Below are 15,351 nucleotides of genomic sequence, written 5' to 3'. Positions count from 1 at the left end.
ATATGATAAGATTAGCTATATAGGTCATACAAAAAGTAATAGTATCATTATTAGTTAGTTTTTGCACTGTATACGCTGAATGTGTATGGTTCTCTTAAATGCGCTAGCAGACAACTAACAACTGATGAGGTTGAATTTGAAAAGGATAAATTAGTTCTCAAAGGCCCTTATGAACTCTTGTTTTTTTTAACACATGTGAGATCCAAGTATTTCATCAAACTATGTCGATGGTAGGACAATTGATTGAGTTTTTTTTACCCAATAGATCTACTTTTATTACAATAATAACTAAAATTTATTAAGAAAAATAAGCTTATATGTGTGTGTGCGCGGGCACGCAGAGGCAATGCCAATATCTGTCCCAGCAATTTTAATCAGGAAATTTTGATAGGATATGACATGGCTGTGACCGTAGATCCAATGATATGGGAGGAATCGTGGCCATGAGGCCGCCTCGATGGATGCATTGTATATCTATGCCATCTATCCAGTTTTTCCGAATCATTTTTATACCATGGGCTAAAAAATGAAGTAGATCCAAATTGAAATAATGGTGAATGACCGTTAAAATTAAACGTTTTGTGCGCCACAAGGGTTTTAGATCAATCTGATATTTGTGTTTTCCCTTCATCCGAGGCTGTATGAACTTATCAATATCTTGGATAGAAAGTAAAAATTATGGTGGGCCCTAGGAAGTTTTTAATGGTGGGCGTTCAATGACTACTGTTTCCTTTAGTGTGGTCCACCTGAGATTTGTATCTGCTTCAATTTTTAGTTTGTCCTAAAATGAGTAGGCAAATGGATGGACAACATAGATGTACAACGAATACATCGAGGTGGGCCCATAGTCAGGGTCGAACCCACCTGGTTGGATTCGGGTCGCAACCAAGTCGCGTCATATTTGATAATACAATAATCTTATTGACTAAAAGGGATTTAATTTGGTAATGATACAATTTGAGTTTCCAAGGGACTTTAATCAGCTGAAGAAGTATATTTAGCTGCATTATTAGAATTTTTTACTGCATTAAAATTTGCATAAAATAAATGCAACCATTCTCTCATTGCATGTATGATGCAGGGAAGGGTGTGATGAGATAAATAGAGGAAGAACACTATCTCCGGAAGTTGTAATGGCTCTAGTATCTACAATAAATAAAGAAATATTCAAAATATTTTATTGATGTTCTCTCTAAAATGAAATTATAATTCTTTAAATAATAAACAGAAACCCTAATTAAGAGTCTCGATTCGATTAAACTAGAATTTACCCAAAATAGTAAAATTTATAAAACAATAGAAAATTTTAATTTAACTTTGTTGGATAATTCCTGGCATGATAGGAAGTAGATCCTAAGAAGATATATACTAAAACTTTAAAACGAAAAAGATACGTCAAATCTAAAAATTACTAAAAATAGTAAGTTTTTTGTAAAACTGCAATTTTGAATTAGAATGCAACATTTTCTCACAAAATGAAGTGACACAAACCGCGTGAGTTGGTTGACCATAGATTGCTTGTTCTGGTCAAAATTCATAAGTCGTGTGTCCCATAATAATACTTGGATAAAAAGTTATGGCCAATTTACACTTCACACTTTGAACGACAATTTCCCTATTCGGAATGAATCTCTTCAATCCAGATATGGCTAAAGTTCAGTTACGTCATGCCCCACATAGGACTGTCAAGATCTGACGGACTATGTCTACTTATGTTTGGACTTCTTTCGGTCCATCTATAGTATGAATATGTCTACAACCCACTCTACATCAATGTACTTTCATGGATGATTTTACTATTCTTACCGCATATTTTGTCTGCCTATGATTGATGATACTATTCTCATTACACATTTTAGTGATCATGTATGTATTTGGATAAAATAATTTATAAGAGTATTGTATGTTGAACTTATGCAGTTATACTAAGAATCATTGTTGCATTGAGAATTGTTGTTAAGTTGCTTTGATAATTGGTTGTCTTGTGGCACAGTACTAATATGATCACAATGTAGCATTTATTTAAGGGGCTTTAAAGAGGATTCCTTTATAAGTAATTCTTATTCCCTTCTATATATGATTGGGATTGAAGTTGAACACTTGAAGGAAAAAGGCAAAATAAAGTTTATTTCTCTTGTATTTTTAATTTAAAATACTTTTAACACGGTATGCTTATAGTAAAGTGGATGTCACATCTAACTTCTTCATTGTTAAACTGATTGAAACTTATTTTTATTTTGTAATTCTATATGCCATTTAATTTATTTAGAATATTATCATCTATCAGTCAATTCAAATTTGAATGTTTTATAAACATTTTTTTGCATGTTCTATTTTTTTTTTAATTTACTAATCTTTAGTTTTTATTCTTTGTCATTATTTAAAATAAATTATGAAAAAAAGGAGTGGTTACAACATTTCTTCTCAGGTTTGTGAGTACTGGAGCATATTCCGAAACCATTGTGAATCCTTTAGATAATTCAACTGTGATTTTCTTCTTTAGTAACAGCAAGCATTTATCAAAGTTGAGGCATATCGACATCAAATATCTTGTTGTAAAGAAAAAAGTTTAAAATCGTCAAGTGTTTGTGGAGTTCATCAGCACTAAGTAGATGATTGCAGATCCATTCACCAAAGGGTTCCCTATCACGCCATTTCAGGAGCATGTAACATTAATGGGAGTTAGTGATCCCACAGATATTTTCAATTAGTGGGAGTTAAGTGTGTTTTATTTTCACAGACATTCAAGAAATCTCATTTGATAAAGTTTTGATGATTTTGATATAAAGTTTATTTCTGTTTCTCTCTAAGTATGCACAATCTATTCTTGAGTAAGTAGAAATACAGCTGTGTCTCGTTGGAGACATTTTCTTTTAAAGCTTTAGGACCTATTAAGAATAGACACATATTATCATATTACGTATGTAATCCTTATACCACACTTCCTAGTTTCAGATCTATGTCATTAAGACTAATAGTATTTGTGACCGCACTTAGTCTCACTTCGCTTAGATTAAAAGTTGTGATAACCACCGTGATTTGATACTAATAGTCTTAATGGACCAGATTGTTATAGCATTACTCGTATTATCTAGCAATCAAATTGGTTAATCATTTAGATGTTTCTTAAAAATTAAAATATGTTTTTCAAAATGTTTTCAAAAGATTAATTATTGACATTGATCAATGTAGCCCAAGTAGGAGAATATAAGAATTCTATAAGGTGGACCTTATTGATCAACAGTTTAGATTGTCCTAAGGGTTGGATAATGTGATCGGGTGCACCAGTGGACCCCACTAAGTTGTGATATTTCTAGAATTCGTATAAGAGGTGAAATGCTAAAGCTGTAATACACAAACAGTTTTAATGGGACTGGAATTATCAAATTCACGTGAAGCAATAGGGAGAGGAGTTTTAATGGGTTTTAAACTCCTCTGCTCTCAATAGTTATAAGAACAGGGTTGAGTTCCCAATCTAACACCACCAATAGAAGTTACAGCCCCATCACAGCTTCTCTAAAGGGTGTAAGGAGAGGAAGATCTCGGCAATCCGATTTCATAGCAATGGCGACACAACAAGGTAAGCCATCTTCTTCATCGGTCCTGCATATCCAATACACAGTAGATCCTATGGTTATTCCGTATCTTGATGTTATATGTAGATCATTTCAATGTTATGTTTAGTGCAGATAATAACTCTGGTGGGAGTTTTGTGCTCTCATTTCCAAATGAATGAGGGTTCAATGTGATGATTGTGTTGTGGAGAAATACCCACACATAATTAATGTAGTCGAGGTCAAAACATAAAAGAAAAGGGCTAAGTCAAAACAAGAAATAAGAGGCACATGAATTTACATTGTTCGGTAATATGATTACTCTACGAAGTAACAACATAAACCTTTCTTCACTAAAAATAAGAACAATAGAAATTTAAAGCTTACCTCTCCCATCCGTACAAGGAATCCCACATTAAAGAACACCCTAAAAGACACATTAACGGAATTGAATACCTCTCTTGCACATATTCCTTTATTTATAAAAAATAAAGGGGAGAGAGAGAGAGCATGTGGTACAATCTTAAAAAAACTAGGATTTAGCAACATAAAACATAAGATGACAGAGAGGGTTTGTTTCTTAATAGGAGTCATCTCCACATCTACACTCCACAACCACAACAAATTGTATGAAAATCACTCCATCCATTAGATGTGTAACACCCTGGTCGTCCAATACTCGGGTATTGGATGTCCTCGAGTGTTATTGAAAGAATTTTGATTAAAATAAGAAGTCACATGTGCTTACATGTACATGTACTCGCAAACCTAGGGATCGCAAATTAGAACCTGACCTAGGAGCCAGTGGCTCAATTGAACCTTGTACTTAATTGAATGAACCATAATGGATTACATGTGGGACCCAAACTCCCTGGATCCCTCGTCTATTAGTTCGGATGACTGATCTGGTAGGATCCATTATGAAATATATTAAATTGAACATTTAGCCTGTGAAATGCATTTGATCGAATTTCAGTGCTTGGTTAGTTGAATCATTGTTCGATCTCACCGAATTATAATCATAACATAGATCACTGGATCCCCAGTCTAGTAGGCTTCAGTGCTTGATTCATGGGAGTCAACATTTCTTTGCAAATGAACAAATTACTCAGTATGAGTGAAGAGTCAACATGACACACAGGGTGAACCCTTAGGACCCCAGGAATACTAAACTAGGCCGATTCGAGGCCAATTTATCCCATGTCGCATTAACTAACTTGAATTGTACAAAATTAGGAAATAATTGGTATCTGTCAGTTTGACTGACCGATCGTTGATTCTTATCCATCAGACAGTCAACTGTCATCAATCCGACCGACAACCCCCAAATTTTAATACTCTTGTAATCACCGAACTTTCTAAGTGGGCTATAAAAAGGAAATTTTCCATTTCTTTCATTTCCCATATTTGTTTTGCACATTTCTTTCATTTCCTAGATTTGGGAAATGGTGTGTGGGAGTGAGTAGTGGGAGAGTGAGTGAGATAGAGTGAGGGAGTGAGAGAGCTTATGTGGGAGCACAGGGATTGGGTGTAGATCGCCACACCGAACCATTCTTTGCTGAATTCGGGTTGTGCGTACCATTCCACATCTTCCCCATTTGAAAAATATGTTAATTAGCCAAGTAAGGAGTCTTCCCGCATTGTATATGCATCTTTTCCCTATTTCTAGCAACACTGGAGTGATTAGGGCTAGGAACCTTTTATTTCCATCCAAATTTTAGAGTTTTTGATGTTAAGATTTGTTCTTGCTAGGGTTGGTTGTCCCCACAAGCAATTTATGATGGTCCGTTCTTATCTGTGAGCCATATTTGAGCACAGCTTTACGTTGGCACCATTGGTTGTGCGCTGATCTCGGGCTCTGCTCTTCAAATTGAGTTAAAGTTTGCTCGAATCAAGATATGTAAAACCTTTTAACCCTTATACTTGAAAGTTTAATTAGGCTAAAATTTTAGTCAATAACAATGATATTGTCGATGGTTTGGGATTTTGAGTTATTTATCATAATTTCTCTATGCCTAGGTTGCATTAGAACCGAGAGTCTCTGATTCTAAGGTGAGAATTATCCTTCTCCAACGATATTTTTAATCTTGTAATAATCTCAACATTTAATAATCATGCTATATCCTTGGTAATCTATCTTGTGTATGTTAATTCTAGAATGAATTGTTAGAATCCATAACATGCTTAGCTCCTTGTTAGAATTCGTAACATATTTAGAATCATGTATATGATCACATAACATGTTTAGCCTAATACTTAAGTTAGATCACATACACGTACTCCCTAACATGCTCAAATTTGCTTGAATTTGTCACTTGCCTAATAAGATTTACATGGACATGTAATTACGATAAGCTTTAGTGTAATCCACCCGTGTTGCATACTAAAATATTTAGAATCATGAATCCCAACAACCGGAACTCACTTATGATATCCACAGGGATTATAGGCAATTGTGGATTGATTCATGCGACCCGACTGCCCTGATTGTGATTCATATAGCTGTAACATATGTATAAGATTGTACATTGAACTATTGTCCATCTTGTGTTTGGACTAAATGAAATTTGGTTATGAACTTATTGGTATATTATTGTGCCTTGTTGACTTTGTTTGGGCAGAATACCGTTTGTGACTTATTGACTTTGTTTGAGCAGAATCCTGTTTGTGCCTTGTTGGCTTGCCTAATTAGCTTTTGTTGGAAGAAACCCATTATTAGATTCATTTTGAATGACCCTTTATTCATTTTAAATGAGTCAACTATTTGAAAGACCCATTCTTTTGCTTGAATGGGTTGACTGTTTGAAATGTCCATTCATTAGTTCAGCTGGATGTGCATCTTCAAAGTGAAGAACATTTACACGTCCATGCATTTAAACAAGACACATTATAAACTAGGATTGTTTTGGTGTGTGTGTGTGTGTGTGTGTGTGTGTGTGTGTGTATAATATAAAACTATATCTGATTAATATGCCATTGTGTAATCTTAGGGAATTTCTAATTGAGTTGGCCACTAATATCTTGAATTCAAAAACCAAACAATGGATGTAAATAGATGGAGCATAGAGCTTAGAATCGCCGATGTAATGTTCAGTGGAGAGTTGGATGATCGTATAAAGACAGATTACAAGAATCAAGGCCAAGATTGAACAGAGCACATCTAGCCTACAATCAAGCAAGATCATTCAAAATCAATTTTGTATATTTTTGTAACTGCTGCATATCTGTAACTGCTGCATATTTTTAGTTAAATTTACGTACATTGTCGTAAAAAGTTTTTCCTAGCTGTGTATATAAGTCAGCACATATTACATCAATAAAGAGTGGGAAAATTGTTCATTGAAACTATTGCAATCTTTATTTTCTTACATGGTATCAGAAGAGCTGATCTCTAACGAGTCAATGATCCAAATCTCCACCATGTCTTCCTCCTCTGATCAAAATCCAACCTTTATCATCCACACCCAACCTCCTTCCGCAACAGATAAACAACTCATTGCTCTCAATATCACTGCCCAAATCAATGAAAAATTAACTCCCTCCACCTTTTCTCAATGGCGTGCTCAATTCGAAGCACTTCTTATCGGTTACGATTTACTCGACTATGTCGAAGGCATCTCTCTGTGCCCCTCTTCCACTGGCACCGCCGTTGATGAGCTGCACAAGACCCACTGGATCTGATAGGATAAACTTATCCTGAGTGCCTTCTATTTCCACCTCTCCATCAATCACACTACGGCAAAAACCTCTCATAAAGCTTGGAAAAAACTAAAAACCTTATATGCTAGCCGATCATGCACTCGTACTATGCAGTTAAAGGAGGAGCTCACCTTAATCCAGTGTGGCAATCGGTTGATCACAGACTATCTCCATGCTGTGAAGGCCTTGGCTGATGAAATTGCCATTATTGATCATCCCATTTCCGATGACGATTTAACCCTCTATGTCTTGAATGGGTTAGGATCGGATTTCAGGGAGATAGCTGCGCCGATCTGAGCACGAGAGAAGTCCCTGGTGTTTGAAGAGCTGCACGATCTCTTGGTCGATCACGAATCTTATCTTCGGCATTTGGAGACAGCTACTGAGCAAATGGTGATGACGGCTAATTACATGGCTAAGGGCAAGTCTTCATCTGGAGGTGACTTCTCAAAGAAGTCTTATAAACCAAATGGGCATCAACGTAACCAAGGCCAAAGCTTAGCCCGTCAATCCAATAGTCACCAACGTGATGGACGACGTGCTAATAATAGGTCTAGCAAGCCCAACAACACTCAGAAATGTTACACGCCTGGCTGTCAGTTGTGTGAGCAAATCGGCCATACTGCAAAGTACTGTCCCCAGCTACAGACCAATGAATTCACAGCCAACTGTGTGACTTCTTCTAATGGAAAAGACAAAACATGGCTCATGGACTCGGCGGCCTCTCACAATATAACGGGTGATCTTGCAAAATTGTCCATTCACTCTGAATATGATGGTACTGATGAAGTAATTCTTGGTGATGGTTCAGGTTTGACTGTCTCACACATTGGTTCTTTGGAATTACACTCACCCAAACACACCTTTATCTTAAGTGATACTCTTTGTGTTCCAAATCTTTCCAAAAATTTAATTTCCATTTATCATCTCACCAAACAAAATAATGTTTTTTGTTGAATTTCACCCATTTCATTTCTTTGTGAAGGACAAGATCACGGGGGCGATTCTACTTCGAGGAGTATGTGAAAACGGTGTTTACACTTTTCTGGAATCAATGATGTCTTCCCCCTCCAAAATGGTTACTAATGTGCATGAACGGACCTTAATTGATGGGTGGCACAAGTGTCTTGGGCATCCATCTCTTCAAATAGTCCAACATCTTGTTAAAAATTTTTCTCTTCCTATTGCCAAATAAAATAAAATTTCCCAATTGTGTAGTTCATGTTCCATCAATAAAGCACATTAACAACCTTTTCATTCCAATAGTCTTCAAAGTCATGCACCGCTTGAACTTATTTACACCAATGTTTGGGAACCCGCACATTATACTGGAATCGACGGATCTCGTTATTATCTTATATTGGTTGACCATTTCACAAAATACATGTGGTTCTATCCAATGGCTACCAAATCCGGGGTATATACTATTTTTCCTCACTTCAAAAAAATTTGTACTTTGATAATAGTGGCGAATTCATTGCTTTAAAATCCTTTTTATTGATCGATGGTATTGGTCATTACACCACCACCCCACACACCCCACAACAAAATGGTGTTTCCGAGCGTCGTCACTGTCATTTAGTTGAAACGGGTCTCACTCTTCTCCTTGATGCATCGTTACCTTTTTCCTATTGGCCTCATGCTTTTCAAACAGCATCCTATCTAATCAATAGGCAACCCACTCCTCTCTTTCAAAACATTTCTCCTTTTGAAGCTCTTTTTGGTCAAAAACCAAATTATCTCAAATTGAGAAAATTTGGATGTCTTTGTTATCCACTTACCCGGCCCTATAACACCTATAAAATGCAGCCCAAATCCTCACCTTGTGTGTTCCTCGGATACTCTCAAGTCCAAAGTGCCTACAAATGTCTTGACTTGAAAACTCAAAAGATTTACATTTCTAGGCATGTTCTAGTCGATGAACCAAACACTCCCATTGTGTCTTCTACAAACCCGAAAACCCACACATCGACACCCACAAATACTCCTCTGTTCTTCAATGCCCAAGTCACGCCCGTGCCCTCGTCGATGCCATCTGCTCTGCTGCCCTCATCCACGACTTTGGAAGGTGTAGCCGCCGTCGACGCAGCCTCCTCAGGTAATCTGCTCAACTCCTCTTCTTCTCTTCAGATTTCATCTGAAAATCTAGGTCATAATTCCTTGAACTTGAATTCATCATCTCCTAATTCTAGTCCGAATCCTTGTGTGAACGATTCAAACTCACTGGTTCCTCACCCCTCATCTGTTACACAACCACTAGGACAAGCTGAAAATTTCCAAAATCTGACTGCTCAAAACCCATCTCCACCACCTGTTCAACGACTTCATCGAATAACCACTCGGTCTATGAACAAAATCTTTAAACCCAAACAATTTAATTCCGTGTTTAAACATCCACTCCCTGAGACCATTGAACCAACCTGTGTGAATCAGGCTTTGTCTCAACCACAGTGGCGTGATGTTATGTCTAATGAGCTTACCGCTCTCATGAAACATGACACTTGGGATTTAGTGCCACTCCCTCTGAATTGTAATCCAGTGGGCTCCAAGTGGGTGTTCTGGGTGAAGAGGAAATCTAATGGGTCAGTGGATCGATTTAAAGCCCGTTTAGTTGCAAAGAGTTATAATCAACGTCCCGAGCTTGATTACAAAGAGACCTTCAGTCCAGTGGTTAAACTAGCCACAATTAGAACAGTTCTGTCTATTGCTGTTGTGAATGGTTGGGAGTTAAGGTAAATGGATGTTAATAATGCCTTTTTACATGGTGCATTGTCTGAAACTGTATATATGATGCAACCCCCGGGGTTCAAAGATCCATCTAAACCCAATCATGTTTACAGGCTCCAAAAAGCAATCTATGGGCTTAAACAAGCCCCTCGGGCTTGGTACACTACACTGAAAAATGCACTGCTTGAACTTGGGTTTGAAAATTCTAGAGCTGATTCGTCCTTATTTATTTATAGAAAGGCCTCTATAATCTGTTATTTCTTGGTATATGTCGATGATCTTGTGATTACAGGAAATAACAGAAATTTTGTGGCTTCAATTATCAAGCAACTGGGAGATCGTTTGTCTCTTAAGGATATGGGTCTACTTCATTACTTCCTAGGTGTGGAAGTTGTATCTACTCAGGCAGGACTTTTTCTCTCACAACACAAGTACATTCGAGAACTATTGTCTAATACCAACATGAGTGGCGCCAAAGATGTCTCCACTCCTTTTTCCACAACTCAGTCACTCAAGTTACTTGATGGCACAGCCAACGTGGACAACATAGAATATCGAAGAATTATTGGCAGCCTGCAGTATCTTTCTTTGACACGTCCAGATATTTCATTCGCAGTCAATAAATTGTCTCAATTCATGCACAAGCCTACCACCACTCACTTCACAACAACAAAAAGGCTCCTTCGGTACTTAAAGCAAACCATCTTCCATGATATACAACTCACAAAATCTGGACCTCAAGCTTTAGTTACCTATTTCGATGCAAATTGGGCTGGAAATGTTGATGATCGTACCTCCACATATGCCTATATCAGCTTCTTAGGCCCAAATCTTATTTCAGGGAGCTCAAAGAAACAAAGAGCAGTTGCAAGATCTACCACCGAAGCTGAATACCAAGCTCTTGCAAATGCGGCATCCGAGACAATGTGGCTTTTTGCTCTTCTTCATGAGCTGGGTTTTCCACTAAAAGCTGCCCCCTCACTACTGTGTGATAATCTTGGTGCTATGCACCTAAGCTTCAATCCGGTTCAACATTCACAGATGAAACATATACAAATCGATCTTCATTTTGTGCGTGATCTTGTTCAACGTGGCTCTCTCCAAGTTCGACATGTTCATACACAAGATCAATTGGCTGACTTGTTGACAAAACCATTGTTAAGACTAAGAACAGAAATCTTGAGAAACAAGATTGGGCTTGCTGATGGAAGCTCAATCTTGTGGGGGCGTATAAAGACAGATTGCAAGAATCAAGGCCAAGATTGAACAGAGCACATCTAGCCTACAATCAAGCAAGATCATTCAAAATCAATTTTGTATATTTTTGTAACTGCTGCATATCTGTAACTGCTACATATTTTTAGCTAAAGTTATGTACATTGCCGTAAATAGTTTTTCCTAGCTGTGTATATAAGTCAGCACATATTACATCAATAAAGCGTGGGAAAATTGTTCATTGAAACTATTGCAATCTTTATTTTCTTACAGATCGAGCATGGATGCCTTAGTTGCCTGAGCTTTATAGGAGCTCGAGCTATTAGTTTCTTTTTGTGGCTTTTCTTTAATATGCACATTTTGTACTTTGGTTTGTTTATGTTTTATAGTGGTTTCTCTACGCACCATTTTGATTTATATACTTGGGATATTTGCCCTATGGCTTTATACTCTATTTATCCTCTTCTCCTTGATATTCGCTGATTTTAAAGTGTATTACTACAATTACTTTGATTTATTTGTATATGGGTTGAATATTAATCTGAGTGAGCACACATGTGAGAGATTTTCCCTACGTGCATGATCTAAGTCTTCGTGCTTGGTGTTAGGTTTTGGGGCGTTACAAGATGCCACATTAAAATTTGTGCCCATGGCCCAAACATCAGGCCCATATGTGATTCAGGTGGCACACATGAAGGAAAATAGTTTGGAGATTGAGAGTTATCTTGCACACTGTTTCCAATCGTGTGGTCCACCCAAATCATGGATGGGGCTAATTTTTGGGCCTTGGGTTTAACATGGAGTGTTTAACATGATGTGATGTACATGGTTGTATAAGTGGATTTCATATAAACATCATGGTAGGGTGATGTAGAGCGGGTCACGGACAGTTTCATGGCCAAGAAATATCAGAAAAGGCCCGGTTGACGACAGAAGTGATCCAGACCGTCGGACCTTAGATCGGGCGTATCTGCAATCCGAAATAAGTTATTTGACGTAAAATGTATGATTTTGGGGTAGAACGAGCTACTTTAGCCAACCAACCCCGCTACGTCGGGTTGCGCAGCCCGGAATTGCGAAAAACCCCTGGATCGACGGTCGTTTTCCTGTTTTAATTTCGTTTTTACTATAAATAGTAAGTTTTAGTTTGATTATAACTCTTCACCCGTCGGGCTTTAGGAGTTGCGCCCAACGTGAAAAGAGCTTAGAATAATTAGGAGAACGGTTTGGTGAAGCCAAATATGACACTTACTATTTTTGGCCGAAAACCTTGCGCACTAGTAGACATCACGATCGTCTATAAATAGTAAGTTTACTATTTATAGTAAGTCGCGGATTCTAGGAGTTTGAGTTGTAGTTTGATTCTGATTTCTTTACCATTGCTTGGTACCCCTATTTAAAGGGTTGTGAACTCGTTATTATGGATCAATTAATCAATTTCAAATTATTAGAATTTATTTTTATTTTCTGCTTTCTTTCCTCGTGGATTCGAGAAGTCTCTGTGAGGAGTCCAGAGAAGCTCCGTGGATTCGGAGTAGTTATCCTCATCACGTTCATCCCTGCGTCATAGGGCCACATGAGTCGCTGACGCTCTGCATGCGGGGCCAATCCAACTTATGTTTGAGAAATCCAAGAAGGCATTTCAGTGGTAAATACTTGAATTAATGGGGTAGTTTATTGAATTATTTTTTTCGAGAAAGGTGACCAATGTAAATCCTTTACTGAGTAGGTAGTTTTTTGTAAAAAAATAAAAAATAATAATCTAAAGGGCTGTGAGTACCGTCAGGCCATCTGGGCAGTCAGAAGACTCCAAAGGAATGATCCCGACTGCCCGTTAAGTCCAGTTCACATTTCCTGTCCTATATCCAAAATTCACATGGAGATGATTATTTTAACCGCCCGATCAACTGCTTGTAAAACAGACGGTCAATATCATTTATATAAAAATAGGTCCACCAATTCAATAAATTATTTATTAGCACCTATCATGGATAACTTACGGTTCCAAACAATCACATCTATCAAGTAATCCTGACCATCCCATCCACGTCTTGGAAAATGGACAGCCTATAAAAAGAAGTCCATCTTAAAATTTAACCATCAGCCTAATGTGAGTTTTTCATGGTATCCCATCAAATGGATGTTCCACCAAATGGACAGTCCAGATCAATCCATGGGGCTGTCCAATTATCATCATGCAACTAGAAGCACTACAACTTATAATGCTTTTGAGAGCACTGAATCATTTCTCAATTTCATCACTGATAATCCTGAAATCAAAGACATAACAAGAAGGTTTTAAGTACTTGAATACTCTATATAAGCATTACAATCATAAATATAAGATGAGACAGAGATATATGATATTGAAAATAAAGACATTATGATAAGCATTCTTTACTTAGAATCTCTTCATTTTTGCTAATTAAGGTAGCTAACATGGCGGCGGCGGAGAACTATAACGGTAGACCGGGTGGGGATGATATGGCGGCGGTGGAAACTTCTTCTTGTGTTGTTGTGGCGGTGGCGACTTATACTTGTATACATGAGGGGGCGGCGGAGGAGGCGATTTGTATTTGTATATAGGTGGTGGCGGGGATTTGTATTTGTATACGTGGAAGGGTGGAGGCGGTGACTTGTAATTGCATGCAGGTGGTGGTGGAGACTTGTATAGGGGTAGGGGAGGAGACTTGTGTATGGGTGGTGGAGGAGACTTGTATTTGTATACAGGTATAGGAGGAGAGTTGTGTACGGGTGGTGGAGGAGAATTGTATTTGTATACAGGTATAGGAGGAGAGTTGTGTACGGGTGGTGGAGGAGACTTGTATTTGTATATAGGTATGGGAGGAGACTTGTGCACAGGTGGTGGAGGAGACTTGTATTTGTATACAGGTATGGGAGGAGATTTGTGTAAGGGTGGTGGAGGAGACTTGTGTACGGGTGGTGGAGGAGACTTGTATTTGTATACAGGTATGGGAGGAGATTTGTGCAAGGGTGGTGGAGGAGACTTGTATTTGTATACAGGTATGGGAGGAGATTTGTGAAAGGGTGGTGGAGGAAACTTGTATTTGTATACGGGCGGTGGTGGTGACTTGTATTTGTATATAGGTACCGGCGGAGCCTTGTGCATGGGTGGCGGCGGAGACTTGTATTTGGATGTGGGTGGAGGCGGCGGTGGTGACTTGTATTTGTATATAGGTCGTAGAGGAGATTCGTATTTATGCACTGGTGGTGGTGGAGACTTGTATTTGTATACAGGCCGAGGTGGAGACTGGTATTTGTGTGTGGGTGGCGGTGGAGACTTGTATTTGTATACGGGTATTGATGGAGGTTTACATACACGTGAAGGTGGAGGTGGTGGCAATGCGTATTTGTATTTGGGTGGTGGAGGAGATTTGTATTTGTATATGGGCAATGGCGGGGATTTGTATACGGGCGGGGGTGGAGATTTGTATGTATATACGGGAGATGGGGGCGGCTTGGGTTTGTGTAGATGGGGTGGCGGGGGCGGTGATTTGTACTTGTATACGGGTGGTGGTGGTGATTTATACGCATATACGGGTGGTGGAGGGGATGGATACGTATGTATAGTTGGTGGGGGTGTTTTGTAGTGGTAGAAAGGTGTCCAGTACGGAGGGTGCCATGGTATAGGAGGGTGTTTGTACGTATGCCAATGCCAATGCCATGCAGAAACTGGAGGAGAGAGGAGAAGGACAAAGGAGAGGTAGAGAATGGGTAGTAAAAGGTCCATCTCTCATGGAAGAGATGAAGGGCTGAGAAGCTCTTATATAGGAGGTTTGGTGGGCCCGGGGCTTGAGTAAGACAGCACGAGTCATTGATTTGAAAAGGGTCCATTTTCCTTTTTGCAGGGCGTGTCTTCCATACCTGTTGTGTAGCGCATGACCTCTGGAGAGGGTCCTGGTCCCCCATGATGGACCAGATGGGGTGAGCCAGTCACGAGCCGGTGTACTTAGCCATCGCTTGTATGAGGTTTGAGAATCCATGCCCGACTGTAGAGTACTGTCTACCAGCAAGCATGTGTGTCAATGTGGCGAATCTGAGCTTTTGATCAAGTGGGCCATGCTTTTTAGATCTCCTGTCATGAAAGTCAGGGTGTTTCAGTCCCTAGATGGGCTGGATTCTGGTAAGAAAATGG

At 38.7% G+C, this 15,351-nt stretch overlaps 1 protein-coding gene across 1 annotated transcript; it reads right to left on the bottom strand.

Annotated features, from left to right (window-relative positions):
• Positions 1–13,480: 13,480 nt before the first annotated feature.
• LOC131227749 (extensin-like) lies at positions 13,481–14,961 on the bottom strand. The gene has a single exon (XM_058223553.1). The coding sequence runs from the start codon at positions 14,944–14,946 to the stop codon at positions 13,630–13,632; it is 1,317 nt and encodes a 438-aa protein (XP_058079536.1). The 5' UTR covers positions 14,947–14,961; the 3' UTR covers positions 13,481–13,629.
• Positions 14,962–15,351: the final 390 nt, after the last annotated feature.

This window comes from Magnolia sinica, chromosome 15 (genome assembly GCF_029962835.1).
Source record: "Magnolia sinica isolate HGM2019 chromosome 15, MsV1, whole genome shotgun sequence".
NCBI classification, from domain to species: domain Eukaryota; kingdom Viridiplantae; phylum Streptophyta; class Magnoliopsida; order Magnoliales; family Magnoliaceae; genus Magnolia; species Magnolia sinica.
The sequence above is the reverse complement of the archived record's forward strand: the minus strand, read 5'-3'. Positions and strand labels throughout refer to the sequence as shown.